Here is a 19,258-nt window from a genome sequence, read left to right as displayed (position 1 = left end):
TTATCCTGGGCTAGGTACTCCAACCATTGAATGGAGCCACTAGAGTAGGCCTTGAATTGTCGTCGGTAGTTGTCTGGCGATGGGATCGCTATAGATGCTGGAGTTAGATAGTGTGTACGATAGGTTTTCATGCACGCGGATGCAATAGTTGTACAGCTCCAGGGGTCAATGCCTGCATCTTTGATTACCTCTTCTCTGAATCTGAGGCATCCTTCACGTAGTATAACCACGTCATTGTCACAGTATGATTCCATCTCTTTATGAAAATCAAAAGTTCCATGTCTTACTGTCTCGTACCACGTCATGAATTTCTCACGCTCTTTGGTAGACATTTGATCACAACCGTACATTTCGGGGGCTGGATAAGCTCCTATATAATGTAGATTCTCCTCAGATGTGAAGAAGTGGGGGAAATAGCCTTTGACCGAGTTTTCAAAACCCAAGGCCTCTGGCATTTGAGCCAATCTCATGGGTAAGAAGCTTAAGCTGTCAATGTATCTCTGTTTGAAGGCGTGGTCAACAAAACATAAGATTTTACTCCCTTGAGCAATGACACTGGGCGCCACGCCTTGCTGTATCAAAGGGTTCAGAAGCAGATAGGAGTCATAGGCTCGCGCATTGTGAGCTATAAACGTGAAGTTTCTGTACTGGGCCTTTCTAAAATGTTTTAGAAAGAGTCGGGCGCAATCGGGCCCCTCGGCCGACCACTTTTCACCGGTGAAAGTCATGGTAGATACAAAAATAGGCAAGTGAACCCCTGATTGCTGATTTGTCTCAAAATCATAAAAAACATATTTCTCTGTATGTTCATCTTCAGCCAAGGGCTGAATGTAACACTCATGTGTTACTTCTTGAACAACTTCTGTGTCTCTGCTTTTCAAGGGCCCTTTACAGATTGGGCAATGTATGATTCCACAAACATGGGGTTTAGGGCTGTCTATTTTAAGGTTGTAATTGCAATGACATTTTGGACATTTCTTGTTAATGTCACAAATGCTTACAGATTTACAGGCCTTGGGGTGCCATGTTTCAGTTTTGTGTTTTTCGTAACAGTAGGCCGAACGACATGTGCGGTGACAATCCTCACAGGGTGTCAAGTTTAGCGGTTGCATAGGGCAATGTTTATCCAGACATACTGAACAGTTATAACGGCACGAGTGCCCCCCCTTGCGGGTGTAGCCGGTATGACAGGCTGGACAGACATATGGGGCGCCTAAAAATGCTGTGATGTTAGTTACGGCATAGTAATGCTCATTTTGCACATAAAAGTACATAGTCTTAGGGTGTGGCTCTTGTATATTTTGGAACTTCAAGAGAGCGTCATTAGCCCTGCTGTGGTACAAAACCACAATCTTGATATTCAGAAAGTTTTCAAATTTGCCTATGTCTGAGAAAGCCACAGCCTCCTGTATACCTAAACCCACAGCCTTTTGTAGCTCTTGAGCTTTCTGTAACGCTTCGCGCTCTGTACATCCTGGGCTGAGTAAGTGGGCCAAACCTATGGCAAAGCATAGCTTATTACCATGATTGTGAACGATTATGAGGTAGGCCTTTTTATTGCTTATGATTTCGGACTGCATCAGGCTATCGAGTTTACGTCTCTGCCCGCCGCCCCCTTGTGGTGGCCGGACTAATTGTACTACAAGTTCGAGGGTCCTATCTGCTAGCACGTTTAAATTTGACTGAACAAGGCGTTCTAGCAGGTTAACAAATTGTTCAAGATCTGCTTCACCCCTATTTAAAATAAGCGACACACGGCTCTGCAGACTGTCTCCAAAAATTTCCAACTGTAAGGTATCCCTTGGTTGGCTATAAGCTCTAACTCTATCTACCAGTTCATTCAAAGTGTCCATAAGCATTACGTAAAACACAGCATATTCCCGAATCTGACCCCCCCATGCGAAATTGAAAAACTGTCGAACCTCAATATTGTGGAATTTATTTCGATACAAAACATGTTCACTGCGATCAAGACCATCCCCATCCTGATTTGCTAGACAATTGTCCAACTGTTCAAAAACATCGTATTGGGTTTCAGACTCTTCAGACATGGGTGTTAAAGGCTGGCTTAGAGGTGTAGGTGGTGCAGAATTAAACCTAGGGCTTTCGTTCTGTACATTGTGATCAAGACCTTCCCGCTCCAGATTTGATAGACATTTGTTCAGCTGTTCAAAAACATCGTATTGGGTTTCCTCTTCGAACAAGGGTGTTAAAGGATGGCTTAGAGGTGTAGGGGGTGCAGAATTAAACCTTGGGCTCTCGTTCATCTGGGTAATTAAAGATATGATTGATTCGGGTATCTGTGATAACCTGTTTTCATCTGCAGACCCTGACTCATTCATACGTGTAATAATTTCAATGAGTTCGGAGGGAATCTGGGATAATAGGTTTTCATCTATAGCCCCTATGTCAATTAGCCCAGAATCATTCATATGGTTAATTATATCTTGGAGCTCTGTAGGGATTTCCGCTAAGAGGGTTTCAATTGTCTCGCTTAGGTCTATAGGGGGCGCCATTTCTCTACTTAAGGATGTGTGTGCTTGTGTTTTTTTTTTTTACATATGTGTTTTTTAACGGAGGTATTTGCTTGTTTTAACCCTACTGTTGTTTAACATGCGGGGAAGCTCTCTACGCCAGAATGACACATCCTGATTGTATTGATGTTCGAATAGAATACCCATACGACGTTGAAGTAAAGCCTTTCGTGATTTTAAACCCTGTGTAAAAGCCTTGAAAAGCACGGCTTGGTCTATTTCACAAGAGGCTGTTGCCCCACCAGAATTGGCCGCTTCAATAAGGTTGGCCACTTCACAGAACATCAAATCGTCTACCTCAGAAATGTCATTTAAAACTTTGAAATCATCAGGCTTCGCTGTTCTGGTGACTGGGGTCTTTGGCGCCTCTTCGGGATCTAGATGTGTAGCTTCTTGGATGTCTTTATAAGCCGGCGAGGAGTCTGCATTAAAAAATAATACATACAGAAAAATAGGTTATTAACCCTAAAATATGTTTGATAAAAATGTAAAATACATTTCAGATATAAGCCTATATATTAACAATACATTAATTAAATACCTCGGCTTTTTTGAAGAGGGCTGTTCTGAAGAAGCTCTGAGAACTCGGGAACATGTCTTTGGGCAACCCTAATTATAGCATCTGCCTGGTCTGTAGCTTGTGAGCCTGAAAGTAAAAAAAAAAAAAAAACACCATTAGTCCATGTTTAAACATATTCAGGCATAAAAATAAAATATATATATAAATGATAATTGATTCATACCTTGTCCTTGTAACGCTGTCTCGTGAATACCCTCCCAGTAGTATTGTTCGGGTGAAGCGGACCTGTGGATCTGGGCCCTGATTGTCCGTTGGTGTTTAATAGGGGGCGTCCAACGGTCCTGGGTCAGGGGAGTTGACAGGCCGTTTAAAGTCTCTGTTTGCGGCTTGTGTGTAAATACATCCTGGGAGTAGGGCACAATTGTCTCGTAGGCATATCCTTCACAGAAACCGTGTAGACTCCCTATGGCACCCGTTCTAGGATGTATTTCAGCTGTAAACACATAAAATAACTTTTAATATAAGATGCCTACACTTTTTGTTTTTAAGGTATAAATATTCTTACGGAATTCTTGAATCTTACTTACTACAATTCAGGGTCGGCGTTGGGATGTAAACAATTTGTTCCGGAGACCCTACGGCCGGTTCGAGTTCAGTTATATCTCGGAGAATCTGAGTGAAGGTTTGAGAATCTAAAAAAACATTAGATAATATTAAAGCTCTAATCATTTTAGCTAATATTGACATTTTATACGTTAAGAATCCGGGCCCTAAGGCCTGTTTAATATTTCTATAACATACAACGTTTTCAAACAATTCCCAAGAACAAACAAATCTAATATATAGCATATGTAAATATTTATTTCAAGAACTAACCTTGAGAAATATCCATGAGGAGGGTTTTTACCAGATGATCTTTTTTAACGGGGTCCGTCCGATAACTATTCCTGGGGGAATGCTGTAGGGTAAATGCGCGAAAACGAAGCTAACAGGGGGACCTGTTTTGCTTAGCTTTTGTAGCCGTATGACTCGCGTGGTGTCGTATTTTTTCGCGCTAAAACCGCCTCAAAGTTATCTTTGAAGCCTAAGACATGTGGTTCAAACACCTGCCATTTGGTTCAAACATAGGGTATTGGGGGGGTGTCTAAACATTAGGTATCTTTTTGATATTCTAAAATCTCCGGGGGCTAGCATCTAGATGCTGGGGGTGGGGAGGTCTCGACATCGCTGGGCTGAATGATTTTTAGGCATCTGTTTTGCCAGATAGTGTAAACCTTGGTTTCAAACGACCCCCATGCATAGAGAGCCTTGAGCGCAGATGCAAGGGTATTTTTTTAACAAACACACCCGACCCTTTTTTCTCTGTTTTTGAAACACACACACACACACGCGCGCACATTGCGCAAGTTTTTTTTCTCAGGGACCGACTGCGCTAAGAGTGAACAAACGCGAGAGTTCCTGACATGGTAAGATTCTGATTTTAAAACCATTTATTTCATTCAAAATATTTAGTACATACATTTTATAGCCTTACATTATTAAGGTATTTTACAATGCCGTTCTTACAGATCCAGGGATCTGATGCAACCACCCCCCATTGTCAGTGTCCAGTTGGTCATCAAAATGCCGGGATCTCTTGCCAGGCTCAGCAACACTTGGTAAGTTTTCACTCCAGGGGTAGATCCGACGTCTGGCCTTTTGGTCTTGACTCTGTCTCAAGGAAAGCCTCGCCCAGCGCTGTAACTGTTCACCATTTTGGAAGAGAATGTCCAGCTTATTCATAAGGGTTATGAAAATTGGATAATCCACCCATTTAAAACTAAACACAGGAATAAAAAAGTTTACATGTTTGCGTGCTCTGGAAGCTACAGGAGAATTGACAGACTTTGTAGCATTAGACTTATCATAAAGGTCACAGGCTAAAATTGTCACTTTGTTGTCAGGGCTATAGTCCATTGAAGCAATTCTTAGAGCCTTGAGATCACTGCGGCCGCAGACCTGTTCTTCCAAAGCATATCCTGGCACATTTGTACCACTCAGGACCTGTTCAATTTTACAAAGCGCCAGCCTGATGTTTAGCCATTCTCTCATCCCCAGAGCCGGGGGAAAACTCCCAGGTTTTGCCTGATAAAGGGGTTTGGGTCCACTGTCTGTGAATATCTTTACCGTAGAATCCTCCGGGTGGAATATGTAAGACATGTGGCCCTCACTCGTACCCAAAAATCCTTTAAAACATTCTGGAGCTTCACACAGAACTTTTTCAAGGCTTTGGTCACTGGGTTCATGACAAGCCGTGCATAACATCCCTAAAATTGGCATAGGTGTCATTTTTGTTTAATATTCAGGGGGGTTATCATGTACAGGCTTAAACAGGTATTGTTCAGCCGCTTTATAAGGGGCATTAACCACCCCCAAACCGTGAGAAACAGGTTGACCTGACACCTGGTCACTTACTCAACCCTACCCCCCTAACCACCACGATGTCCTGACCTGAAACCCAAATATTGACATGCACCCTTCTACATGACATAGGGTCATAAATCATTACATAGGGTCATAAATCAGGCTTGGGTCATAAATCATTACCGGTTGACCTGACAACTGGACCCTTACCCAAAGACCCCCACCTAACCATCAGGATGTCCTGACAGGCAGCCCCTTAGGTTCACATAGCGGTCACATAGGTTCACATAGGGTCATCCATCAAATTTTGACGTGTGACATCTACTTTAATCTCTCTCTGGTGTTTTGTGGGTACAATTTAAAGGACTTGTGAGGCGTCTGGTTCTCAAACTAGACACTCTAATGTACTTGTCCTCTTGCTCAGTTGTGCACTGGGGCCTACCACTCCTCTTTCTATTCTGGTTAGCGCCAGTTTGCGCTGTTCTGTGAAGGAAGTAGTACCCAGCGTTGTATAAGATCTTCAGTTTCTTGGCAATTTCTTGCATGGAAAAGCTTTCATTTCTCAGAACAAGAATAGACTGACGAGTTTCAGAAGAAAGTTATTTGTTTCTGGTCATTTTGAGCCTGTAATCAAACCCACAAATGCTGATGCTCCAGATACTCAACTAGTCTAAAGAAGGCCAGTTTTATTGCTTCTTTAATTAGCACACAGATTTTAGCTGTGCTAACATAATTGCAAAAGGGTTTTCTCATGATCAATTAGCCTTTTAAAATGATAAACTTGGATTGGCCTTTCTAGGGAGTTTTTCCTAGCCACCGTGCTTCTACACCTGCATTGCTTGCTGTGTGGGGTTTTAGGCTGGGTTTCTGTACAGCATTTTGAGATATCAGCTGATGTAAGAAGGGCTATATAAATACATTTGATTTGATTTGATTAGCTAACACAACGTGCCATTGGAACACAGGAGTGATGGTTGCTGATAATGGGTCTCTGTAAGGCTATGTAGATATTCCCCAAAAAATCGTACGTTTCCAGCTGCAATAGTCATTTACAACATTACCAATGTCTACAATGTATTTCTGATCAATTTGAGGTTATTTTAATGGACAAAAATGGGCTTTTCTTTCAAAAACAAGGACATTTCTAAGTGACCCCAAACTTTTGAATAGTAGTGTATATACTAGGCAGTGTCAGAGTAAGGCCCCCAAAAAATTCAAAAACTCCAGTCACCCAAGTCATAGACTGTTCTCTCTGCTAACGCACGGCAAGCAGTACCGGAGCGCCAAGTCTAGGTCCAAAAGGCTCCTTAACAGCTTCTACTCCCAAGCCATAAGACTGCTGAACAATTCATCAAAAGGGCCACACAGACTATTTCAATTAACACCCCCCCCCTTTGTTTTTACACTGCTGCTACTCGCTGTTTATTATCTATGCATAGTCACTTTACCCCTACCTACATGTACAAATTACCTCCGATACCCCCTGTATAGAGCCTTGTTATTGTTATTTTATTGTGTTACATTACATTTTTTTACTTTAGTTTATTTAGTAAATATTTTCTTAACTCTATTTCTTGAACTGCATTGTTGGTTAAGAGCTTTGTAAGTAAGCATTTCACATTAAGGTCTACACCTGTTGTATTTGGCGCATATGACTTTTAAAAAATTTGATGAGCATGTCAAAAATTATTATGCACTGCTTATGAATTGATTATGTAAGGGTTATGAATGTGCTATGTATGGGTTATGAATATGTCATGCATGGGTATGAATGTGTTATGTATGGGTTAATAATGTCCTTATTTCTAACCATCCTCCAATATGAAAATGTATGTATATTAAAGAATGTATATTTAATAATGTATGTTAAATCATGTATATTTAATCATGCATATGAACACTGCAATGTCTACCGACAGACTCTTACTGGCCATTGTCCATTCACAGACCTAAACGTAAAAACATGACATATAATACAGCCAACAAAACTTTCAACCCTGTCGGCTCACCACCAAGCGAAGTAGACACAACAGCACAAAAGATTAGAACGGAATTGAAGTCCAAGACCTCAATAATAGAGTCGGCAAAAACATTGACTAGAGACTCCATGTGCCCTAAGATCACAATCAAGGGGCTATTGTAAGCAGCGTTATCAGACGTTTCTAAGGGCTAGGGTATTTAAATAGGCCTTATGCACAACACCATATCCTTGGCATCAATTCACAACTCCCCAGTGCCCCCAGATGGTTTTGCCTGGCAAATCTAAAAGCCTTCAAAGCCTTAGTATATTGTGATGTTTAGTGCCCTGGACTCCTGTTTTCTGCTATGAGGTACACTGACTGCATATTGGTTTGGGGGAGTTGTTGTGCACACCCACAATGGATCGATCTTGGCTGAGGCTAATGGAGTTATTTAGCATGAAAAGCTATCAGTAGGTGTGCTTGATTGAGTTTAATCTGTCCAAAGTGGGCAGGGTTTGTGCATTCCATTGGACCTAAAGGGTGAGAGTACGCCTACCTATCACACCTTGGGAAGTTCAATCTTGTTCAATTTAGTGCACGTAGGGCAATGTGTATATGTGTTATGTGTGTGGGTTTGGTGTGTCAGTGTAGTGTGTTTGAGTGAGTGTTTGTATACAATGACCTCCAAAAGTATTGGGACAGTGACACGGTATTGGCTTGAAATTATACAATGACTATGAGGTTAAAGTGCAGACTGTCAGCTTTAATTTGAGGGTATTTTTATCAATAGCTGGTGAACCGTTTAAAAATTACAGCACTTTTTGCACAGTCCCCCCATTTTAGGGGACCAAAATTATTGGGGCAAATTCACTTACAGTACCAGTCAAAAGTTTGGACACACCTACTATGAGGGTTTTTCTTTATTTTTACTATTTTCTACATTGTAGAATAATAGTGAAGACATCAAAACTATGAAATAACACAAATGGAATCATGTAGTAACCAAACATTTTTTATATTCGAGATTCTTCAAAGTATCCACCCTTTGCCTTGATGACAGCATTGCACACTCTTAGCATTCTCTCAACCAGTTTCATGAGGTAGTCACCTGGAATGCACTTCAATTAACAGGTGTGCCTTGTTAAAAGTTCATTTGTGGAATTTCTTTCCTTCTTAATGCGTTGTAGCCAATCAGTTGTGTTGTGACAAGGTAGGGGTGGTATACAGAAGATAGCCCTATTTGGTCAAATACCAAGTCCATATTATGGCAAGAACAGCTCAAATAAGCAAATAGAAATGAAAGTCCATCATTACTTTCAGAAATGAAGGTCAGTCAATCCGGAAAATGTCAAGAACTTTCAATGTTTCTTCAAGTGCAGTTGCAAAAACCATCAATCTCTATGATGAAACTGGCTCTCATGAGGACCGCCACAGGAAAGGAAGACCCAGAGTTACGTCTGCTGCAGAGGACAAGTTCATTAGAGTTACCAGCCTCAGAAATTGCAGCTCAAATAAATGCTTCACAGAGTTCAAGTAACAGACACATCTCAACATCAACTGTTCAGAGGATTCTGTGTGAATCAGGCCTTCATGGTCGAATTGCTGCAAAGAAACCATGACTAAAGGACACCAATAAGAAGAATATACTAGCTTGGGCCAAGAAACACGAGCAATGGACATTAGACCGGTGGGAATCTGTTCTTTGGTCTGATGAGTCCAAATTTGACTATACTGTATAAGTGTCTGAAAGTAGTCAAAAGTTTAGAATTTGGTCCCATATTCCTAGCACGCAATGACTACATCAAGCGTGTGACTCTACAAACTTGTTGGATGCATTTTCTGTTTGTTTTGGTTGTGTTTCAGATTATTTTGTGCCCAATAGAAATGAATGATAAATAATATATTGTGTCATTTTTTTGTAACTTTTTTTGTAAATAAGAATATAATATGTTTCTAAACATTTCTACAATAATGTGCATGCTACCATGATTATGGATAGTCCTGAATGAATCGTGGATAATGATGAGTGAGAAAGTTACAGATGCACAAATATCATACCCCCAAGACATTCTAACCTCTCACAATTACAATAACATCGGAGGTTAGCATTCACTAACCTGTGCTAGTTGTGAATTCCAAACTGTAACTAGCTAGATCACTTGGCGTGTGCTGCACAACAGTGAGTGACTCACAAGGCTCCGGTCTCTCGTCGTTGTGTGCTTGTAAACAAACGTGACTGGGGACTACCACTAAGCTTCATAATGAAAATTGTGGTGACAGGTGACATGAAGAACCCAATCTGCTTCATCTCCTAACGTATTGCACAAGTTGACTGCAGGTATTTACTTAAAAAGTAGCTACCAATTTTCACATTTATTTAAAAAACGTATAATAAATAGTTCAACAGTAATGACGGTATTGAAAAACCATCCCATGGATATTTCCAAATACCCCGGTATACACCCCAAGCCTAGTTAATTCTGCATTTCACATTAAAGGAGAGATCAAGGGAGTTCACTAAGTGAAACTTTTGCTTGTGGAGACACCAGAGCTTTCACAAAAAACAAATAAAAGCTTTTTAATCTAGCAAGTACTCCTGATAGTCATTATTTTTTATTAGCATGGCGTCATGAATGAGCAAGAACTAGTTAATACTGGGGCGTAAAAGGCACATCATAGTTAGGCCCATAGGGATGTATCCAAACCGAAATATGTAATGGGCAATTACGCCGTAACAGAGTGATGCTGAGACTCAGATTTATCACTTTAAAATTTATGCCATAGAAAAACAAATGACTACAAAGTTAAACGAATCAACTCTATGCATAAGGATACACATTTATTTGAGTAACAGTGCAAATGCAAATTTGGCTAACAGATTGATGACACCAACAGCACAAACCATCATTCTGTTACCAAACTTTGCATCTGCACTGTTCTTCAAGTATGGTTTACTTTGCAATCATTGGTTTTTGTTTGACATACATTTGAAAGTGAAAAATCTGAGTCTCAGCATTACTCTGTTATCGTGGAATTTCCCTTATGCACACATATTAGGCCATGTACTGTAATGTCTGGATTGTAATAATCCACCTCTGAGATACATCAAAAATATACAGCTGGGATCAAAATTAGGTTTAATAAAACATGTATTTTTGTTTCTTTTCAGAAACTTCTACATCTAAGAGACCAAGATGTTTGGCTTTCTGAACATTAAAACTCGTTTTTCAACCACTCCACAAATTTCTTGTTAACAAACTATAGTTTTAGCAAGTCGGTTAGGACATCTAATTTGTGCATGACACAAGTAATTTTTCAAACAATTGTTACAGACAGATTATTTCACTTATAATTCATTGTATCACAATTCCAGTGGGTCAGAAGTTTACATACACTAAGTTGACTGTGCCTTTAAACAGCTTGGAAAATTCCATAAAATGATGTCATGGCTTTAGAAGCTTCTGATAGGCTAATTGACATAATTTGAGTCAATTGGAGGTGTACCTGTGGATGTATTTCAAGGCCTACCTTCAAACTCAGTGCCTCTTTGCTTGACATTATGGGAAAATCTAAAGAAATCAGCCAAGACCTCAGAAAAACAATTGTAGACCTCCACAAGTCTGGTTCATCCTTGGGAGCAATTTCCAAACACCTGAAGGTACCACATTCATCTGTACAAACAATAGTACGCAAGTATAAACACCATGGGACCACGCAGCCGTCATACCGCTCAGGAAGGAGACGCGTTCTGTTTCCTAGAGATGAACATACTTTGGTGCGAAAAGTGCAAATCAATCCCAGAACAACAGCAAAGGACCTTGTGAAGATGCTGGAGGAAACAGGTACAAAAGTATCTATATCCACAGTAAAACGAGTCCTAAATCGATATAACCTGAAAGGCCACTCAGCAAGGAAGAAGCCACTGCTCCAAAACCGCCATAAAAAAGCCAGACTACGGTTTGCAACTGCACATGGGGACAAAGATTGTACTTTTTGGAGAAATGTCCTCTGGTCTGATGAAACAAAAATTGAACTGTTTGGCCATAATGACCATAGTTATCTTTGGAGGAAAAAGGGGGATGCTTGCAAGCCGAAGAACACCATCCCAACCGTGAAGCCCGGGGGTGGCAGCATCATGTTGTGGGGGTGCTTTGCTGCAGGAGGGACTGGTGCACTTCACAAAATAGATGGAATCATGAGGTAGGAAAATTATTTGGATATATTTAAGCAACATCTCAAGACATCAGTCAGGAAGTTAAAGCTTGGTCGCAAATGGGTCTTCCAAATGGACAATGACCCCAAGCATACTTCCAAAGTTGTGGCAAAATGGCTTAAGGACAACAATGTCAAGGTATTGGAGTGGCCATCACAAAGCCCTGACCTCAATCCTATAGAACATTTTTGGGCAGAACTGAAAAAGCGTGTTTGAGCAAGGAGGCCTACAAACCTGACTCAGTTACACCAGCTCTGTCAGGAGGAATGGCCCAAAATTCACCCAACTTATTGTGGGAAGCTTGTGGAAGGTTACCCGAAACGTTTGGCCCAAGTTAAACAATGTTAAGGCAATGCTACCAAATACTAATTGAGTGTATGTAAACTTCTGACCCACTGGGAATCTGATGAAAGAAATCAAATCTGAAATAAATCATTCTCTCTACTATTATTCTGACATTTCACATGCTTAAAATAAAGTGGTGATCCTAACTGACCCAAGACAGGGAATTTTTACGAGGATTAAGTGTCAGGAATTGTGAAAAACTGAGTTTAAATGTATTTGGGTAAGGTGTATGTTAACTTCCGACTTCAACTGTAAGTTCTGATTACTTTTCCGTGTTTTTTAGCAACCCTTTCAGGCAGATCTTGGTGGACCTAATTACAACTAGGGCTAGCGAACGTAACTCGCCGGGAGACTGTTAACATCCTTAAATCCCGGAGACCTCCTGCTTGGCACTTGGCTTCCTCTACCTCTCCAACTTGGTGTGCCAGCCTTCTGTATCAAGTTAAGCTTCGGTGTATCAGTAGCTTTTGACTGAGTCTCGGTGAGTGTCCGTCAAAAGCGCATGGTCCAAATCAATCTGCTCTGCATATGTCGACTCCTTGTTGCTGACAAGTGCTGGATCAGTGAACGCGCCCCACCTGCTTTTCTGATCCGAGGCGAGGGGGGAGGGGGTGATGCTCGGGAGTTAAACGACTGTCTTTAGATTCACTCTCAAACACCGACACTCTCGCACACACACACACACACACACCCACATGCACGCACACTGACTCTCTCACACACACACACCGACACTGACATACCTGATGTGATTAATGATGAGGCTAGCGGCAGGAATGAAGAAATCATCCACCCTATCAAAGCGTCTGCCGACTGGCTGGGTGTGGACGGTATGGTGGGACACACTCCCGCTGGCCTGATTGATCACCTAGCACCACACCAGGAGAGAGGGAGGGGAGGGGAAAGGAGGAAAAGAGGGGGGAGATATTTAACATGAGCCACATTAATTATTCACTGTGTTTGCCTCCTGTATCGCCTCTGACACAAACTCACACTGGTAGGAGAGGCTGTGTGTGTGTGTGTGTGTGTGTGTGTGTGTGTGTGTGTGTGTGTGTGTGTGTGTGTGTGTGTGTGTGTGTGTGTGTGTGTGTGTGTGTGTGTACGCGCAGGCAGGCTGGTCTTAATTATGCCTCAATGCACTAGAGAGACTGGCAACTCCTAACAACCCAGCAGCAGTGCTGGCTAATAACTTGTATTGAGCTGCAAACAGAAAATGCCACCTGGAACTGTGCCATCTGGGAAAGGGTTGTTGACAAAACTTGGATTGACAGTTGAGAATGTGTCCCAATGGAAGAATAGTAATTATTAGAAGGCACATCAATTGTAAGGCACATCACAATGATTTGACACCCTCTCATAACATGTATATATGTATTGTCAATTAACAGTGAGTTACACTAAACATTATAGTAGTTGACATAAATAGGCTTACTTTAGTATCAAGAAAGTATCAAAACCAACACAACACTCCTCTATGTATTGTATTTTGGTGTGATATCAAACAGTTACCTGCAGAGTGGGGAAGTTCCTCTCCATGTCTCCCCAGCTGAGGACCCACACCTGGTCGTGGGATTTGTCATAGTGCAGCTTCACTGGGTAAGGGTCGGTGCTCACCGTCTGAAAGCACACACAAGAATAAACCTCATATAGCACAGCTCTTAATCAGTCTCATCACGCTTTAGATTTCCTGGCGTGCCAGGTGGACTTTTGGGAATTTTGCATTGGTTTCATCAAGCCAGGCGAGCTCAATCAAGCACAGCTTGGTACAAGCACAACTATTTGAAGCCATGACTGCACTTAAGAGCAACTCAGGACAATTCAACACCGTTTTTGAACAGATATACATTTGACGGTCAGCACAGCCCAAATCCAATGCACAGCACTTGCTAATGCATTGGATTTGACAGGAAGAATCAAGTTTTCCTTTTTAACAAGACAGAAGGGAGGCTCGCCTTTTTTATGTATGAGGTGTTTGGAGGTGGAGCAGCATTTCAAATGGAGCGGTAACAGTGGCAATTGCTCTACAACAACAAAGAAATTGCTTTCAATCCGTATAAATTCCTTGACACCTGGCTATGATGTGTTCCAGTCGGCTCCGACGGATGAGACATGTCTGTGACAGCCGAGTGGCTCCCATGCATTACGTCCACTCGGGTGCAGATTGACAGTAGCCAACACACGATGAGAACAGAGAGAAAAACAACACAACGCTAGTTTGGTGCAAAAAGCTATAATTGTCGTTCTTTCTAGGAAATTAGAGCAGACACCAAAACAATCTCAATGGTATTTTTGTCCTTCCCGTAATGTCAAGTTTTCTCTACTATGAAATCGTAATGGAGCATTTTAACTGGCTGCTTCATGGTAAAGTGTATGGTATTACAGTGAGAGTAAACAAGTCGTGACGGGATATAGTCATACGAGGAGATATGAGAGAGATGTGTTGAGGGTGTAGTCATCAGAGGGAACAGGTGTGCACACAATGTTGTTGTTCTCTTCCCCTCCTGCCTCTGGAGGAGTGTTACTGCATCCAGAGTCACTTGTACCTACTCTGTGTCTGTGAGAGTGGCTATGCTATGAGTTATACAGAATAAATCAAGTATGCAGATTTTTTTATTGAAATACGTACTCTATAACTTTATAAAGTTTATGAATAATGCATACAATACAGTGGTACCAACTATGTAAGACACTTCTCACCACACTATTTAAAGATACACCTATCCAGTCAATTTAAAGCTACACATAGTAGGTTAATTTAAAGCTACACCTAGCCAGTCAATTTAAAGTACAACTACATTTTCAAAGTGAAAAGAGAAAGTGAGTAACAAATGGAGACAACGCCATTTTTCTTTCCTCGGTAGAGCTGAGCGACGATCAGGTGGCAAATTAGCATTAGCTCATCTAAAGTAATGAAGCCAAAGCTCCAAGTGACCCAATAATGAGCCTGAGACGGTCGCAACAACCTGACTACCGGTGGGCCCTGGGGAGTCTTCTGCAGCAGAAATTGGGCACTTTCTGGTCCCCTTCCAGAGTCCTTTTACTCTGAGACACACACACCTTTTTAAGCCGGAACGTACACAACATGCTTAAGGCACCCTCCTACTGCAAGAACATTGGATCCTTTTCGTTCATCATAATCATTCCCATGCAATGATAGGCTGACATTTTTTTGGGGGGGGGGTGTCATGGTCAGCAATGATGTAGAGGTAAAACAATAGGTGGGTAAACGTTGATTGACGTTTACAGTGAATAAAGTAACACTCCCTATATTTTCAATGCATTTTTCCACAATAGGTGTGTAAACACTTATGCTAGATAAAAAAAGTTGTGTAAACATCCTTTATGTGCATGTGACCACTGATGGTCAGGTTATATACACTAGTTGTAAAAGGATGTAAAAACATTTTAGCCTTTATTTAACTAGGCAAGTCAGTTAAGAACAAATTCTTATTTACAATGGCAGCCTACTGGGGAATAGTGGGTTAACTGCCTTGTTCAGGGGCAGAACGACAGTTTTTACCTTGTCAGTTCAGGGATTCGATCCAGCAACCTATCGGTTACTGGCCCAATGCTCTAACCACTAGGCTACCTGCCGCCCCATGTAACATAATCAATTGTACCTATCTGAGCACTGGCACCAGCTTTCACTGGTTTAAGATTTTTTTTTAAAGGCACACATATTTTGGTAAGGTTACGGAAAGGGCATTCAAACAATGAAACCCAAATCTTTATCACAAAAAAATAACTGAGTTCCTAAATGTAGGACAGTGCATTTGTATCAAAATGAATTCTGACTCAACTGACGCTTTGTGAAAAAGGCTGTGTCCTTCCATTGACCAGAATAGCTAGCTTTTGGGCTACATTTTTGTCAGTTATTGTGAAAAGTGTAACCCTCGCTGAAACATCAACTTCGTAATTTTTTCAATGATGTTTGGAAACAATATTAAAAACAACAGAAAAACACATTTGCATTGAAAGTGTGAAACAAATATTCAAGGTCCTTTTGACTCAAGGCTTCCTCTATAAATGCTTTGAATGCCATGGAAATGGGCACATTGGAGTGAGGAGAATGGGCACAGATATGAAAAAGGCACAATAACACATTTTTATAACAATACAACATTACAGCCATTGCTTTGTAGCCAATTGTTGTTCCGTCTGACATCTGAGGGACTTCCTAATATGGATGCCATATTTTTGGTTTGCTATTGTGTTTACTACATAACACTCCACAGCAGACCCTGTCCAAAGATGAAGGTAATGTTGATTATTACATTTTTGGGGCCCAAAATTACCTGGACAGCCTTCTGAGCTGTGATGTCGACCACAAGCACCCTGGCCAAGGTTGGCTGTGTAACATAAATAAATTTGTCCTTCACGTTGACCGCCGATGACCACACACACTTCTGCTCGGCCTCCCCCGCTGACTTGGGGCAAACCTCAGCCTGAAAATAAAACAAACACACACCCACACACAGTTAATACTGTACATATATCGTGCAACATTGATAAAGATGACAAGTTATCTTTATCTTCTTTCATCCCCCTGAAGCTAGGACAACAGAGTGCTGGATAAGAGCGTCTGCTAAGTTACTAAAATGTTAATTATTTTATCAGCCATCCCCAAGTCCAAGCCTCTCTTATCACAACAGCAATACACACACATTCACACAGTTTGCTGTGTTCTGGTATGTTATGCAAGAACCAACATCTCCCATCTCCTTACCGCCTGTGTGCAAGCCACCACAGTCCCTATATCCACCGCCCTCAACCTGGCTAAATTTGGCATGCTGTGCACGTGTGGACTGAGCTGTGCAGGCTCTGTCCTTCTATCCTCTGCTCTGTCCCTGTGTCCCCTCCCTGTCCTCTCCCGTGGCCTGTGAGCCCAGCTCAGCCCCAGCGTCTGTTCTCTGTTCTGGGATGTGGGAGGATTTGTTTGAGGCATCATGGCCCGGCTTGGGCCACGCAGTCGCATCCTACTGTCACAGAGGGGGATTTCTCTGACAGGTGTCACACATCGCCACGGGCCCAATCCCCTCAGTAAACCCAAGATTTGACGTCCAGCAGAGAGTGTGAATGGCGGAGTGGGTGTGTGTGTGGCCGTTGGTTTGTGTGTGGGTACTACTGGGCAGAGAGGATGACTTTCAGAGCGAGGTGAAGATGGTGTCCTGTTGATTTGCCAATATACCATTCCAATACTACACACATCAAATCAAATTTTATTTGTCACATATACATGGTTAGCAGATTTTAATGCCAGTGTAGTCTGCACAACTACCAAATACACACACACATCTAAAGGGGTGAATGAGAATATGTACATGTAAGTATATGGATGAGCGATGGCCCGAGCGACATAGGCAAGGTGCAATAGATGGTTTAAAATACAGTATATACATGTGATATGAGTAATGTAAGATGTGTAAACATTATTAAAGTGGCCTTACTTAGAGTGCATTGTATAAAGTGAATAGTGATCCATTTATTAGAGTGGCCAGTGATTGGGTCTCAATGTAGGCAGCAGCCTCTCTGAGTTAGTGATTGCTGTTTAGCAGTCTGATGGCCTTGAGATAGAAGCTGTCTCTCGGTCCCAGCTTTGATGCACCTGTACTGACCTCGCCTTCTGGATGGTAGCGGTGTGAACAGGCAGTGGCTCGGGTGGTTGATGTCCTTGATGATCTTTTTGGCCTTCCTGTGACATCGGGTGCTGTAGGTGCCATGGAGGGCAAGTAGTTTGCCCCCGGTGCTGCGTTGTGCAGACCACACCACCCTCTGGAGAGCCTTGCGGTTGAGGGTGGTGCAGTCGCCGTACCAGGCTATGATACAGCCCGACAGGATGCTCTCAATTGTGTATCTGTAAAAGTTTGTCAGGGTTTTGGGCGACAAGCCAAATTTCTTCAGCCTTCTGAGGTTGAAGAGGCGCTGTTGCGTCTTCTTCACCACACTGTCTGTGTGGGTGGACCATTTCAGTTTGTCTGTGATGTGTATGCCGAGGAACTTAAAACTTTCCACCTTCTCCACTGTTGTCCCTTCGATGTGGATAAGGTGGTGCTCCCGCTGCTGTTTCCTGAAGCCCACGATCATCTCCTTTGTTTTGTTGACATTGAGTGAGAGGTCATTTTCCTGCACTCACCTCCTCCCTGCAGGCTGTCTCGTTGTTGTTGGTAATCAAGCCCACTACTGTTGTGTCATCTGCTAGCTTGATGATTGAGTTGGAGGCGTGCAAGGCCACGCAGTCGTTGGTGAACAGGGAGTACAGAAGGGGGCTGAGCACGCACCCTTGTGGGGCCCCAATTTTGAGGGTCAGCGAAGTGGAGATGTTGTTTCTTACTTTCACCACCTGTGGGCGGCCAATCAGAAAGTCCAGGACCCAATAACAGAGGGCGGGGTTGAGACCCAGGGCCTCCAGCTTGATGATGAGCTTGGAGGGTACTATGGTGTTGAATGCTGAGCTGTAGTCAATGAACAGCATTCTTACATAGGTATTCCTTTTGTCCAAATGGGATATGGCAGTGTGATGACGATTGCATCGTCTGTGGACCTGTTGGGGCGGTGTGCAAACTGAAACGGGTCTAGGGTAGCCGTTAAGGTGGAGGGGATATGATCCTTGACTACAGTGCCTTGCAAAAGTATTCATCCACCTTATCGTTTTTCCTATTTTATTGCATTACAACCTGTAATTTAAATGGATTTCTATTTGGATTTCATGTAATGGACATACACAAAATAGTCCAAATTGGTGAAGTGAAATGAAAAAAATAACTTGTTTAAAAAAATTACAATAAAAAAAAAACGAAAAGTTGTTTGTGTATGTTTTCTTCCCCTTTGCTATGAAGCCCCTAAATAAGATCTGGTGCAACCAATTACCTTCAGAAGTCACATAATTAGTTAACTTAAGTCCACCTGTGTGCAATCTAAGTTTCACATGATCTGTCACATGATCTCAGTATATATACACCTGTTCTGAAAGGCCCCAGGGTCTGCAACACCAAGGGGCACCACCAAGCAAGTGGCACCATGAAGACCAAGGAGCTCTCCAAACAGGTCAGGGACAGAGTTGTGGAGAAGTACAGATCAGGGTTGGGTTCTAAAAAAATATCTGAAACTTTGAACATCCCACAGAGCACCATTAAATCCATTATTAAAAAATGGAAAGAATATGGCACGACAACAAACCTGCCAAGAGAGGGCCGCCCACCAAAACACAAGGACCAGGCAAGGAGGGCATTAATCAGAGAGGCAACAAAGAGACCAAAAATAACCCCAAAGGAGCTGCAAAGTA

The 19,258-nt window shown here is 42.1% G+C and overlaps 2 protein-coding genes across 2 annotated transcripts in view; both read right to left on the bottom strand.

Moving 5' to 3' along the window:
- The window catches only part of LOC120048025 (follistatin-related protein 5-like), a 244,119-nt gene that overhangs the window by 18,651 nt on the left and 206,210 nt on the right, over nucleotides 1–19,258 (bottom strand). The window contains exons 13-15 of the mRNA XM_038993697.1: nucleotides 16,272–16,421; nucleotides 13,486–13,593; nucleotides 12,720–12,844 (exon numbers count right to left, since the gene is read on the bottom strand). Of these exons, the coding sequence (XP_038849625.1) occupies nucleotides 12,720–12,844; nucleotides 13,486–13,593; nucleotides 16,272–16,421 (383 nt within the window). The remainder of the gene's footprint in view (nucleotides 1–12,719; nucleotides 12,845–13,485; nucleotides 13,594–16,271; nucleotides 16,422–19,258) is intronic.
- LOC120048026 lies at nucleotides 2,036–3,934 on the bottom strand. Its single transcript, XM_038993698.1, has 4 exons — nucleotides 3,642–3,934; nucleotides 3,278–3,547; nucleotides 3,076–3,180; nucleotides 2,036–2,956 (listed from the first exon to the last, which is right to left on the bottom strand). The coding sequence occupies exons 1-4, from the start codon at nucleotides 3,901–3,903 to the stop codon at nucleotides 2,571–2,573; spliced, it is 1,023 nt and encodes a 340-aa protein (XP_038849626.1). The 5' UTR covers nucleotides 3,904–3,934; the 3' UTR covers nucleotides 2,036–2,570.

The sequence above is a fragment of the Salvelinus namaycush genome, chromosome 5 (genome assembly GCF_016432855.1).
Source record: "Salvelinus namaycush isolate Seneca chromosome 5, SaNama_1.0, whole genome shotgun sequence".
Taxonomy (NCBI): Eukaryota; Metazoa; Chordata; class Actinopteri; order Salmoniformes; family Salmonidae; genus Salvelinus; species Salvelinus namaycush.
Note: the sequence above shows the minus strand (reverse complement) of the source record. Positions and strands in the feature narration are given on the sequence as shown.

Bases quoted from the DNA above. Each gene is read 5' to 3' on its own strand.
- LOC120048026 (XM_038993698.1), bottom strand. From the start codon at position 3,903: ATGCTATATATTAGATTTGTTTGTTCTTGGGAATTGTTTGAAAACGTT. The intron at 3,548-3,641 runs GTAAGTAAGATT...ATGTGTTTACAG, and splicing joins AACGCCGACCCTGAATTGTA to CTGAAATACATCCTAGAACG. The intron at 3,181-3,277 runs GTATGAATCAAT...TTTTACTTTCAG, and splicing joins GACAGCGTTACAAGGACAAG to GCTCACAAGCTACAGACCAG.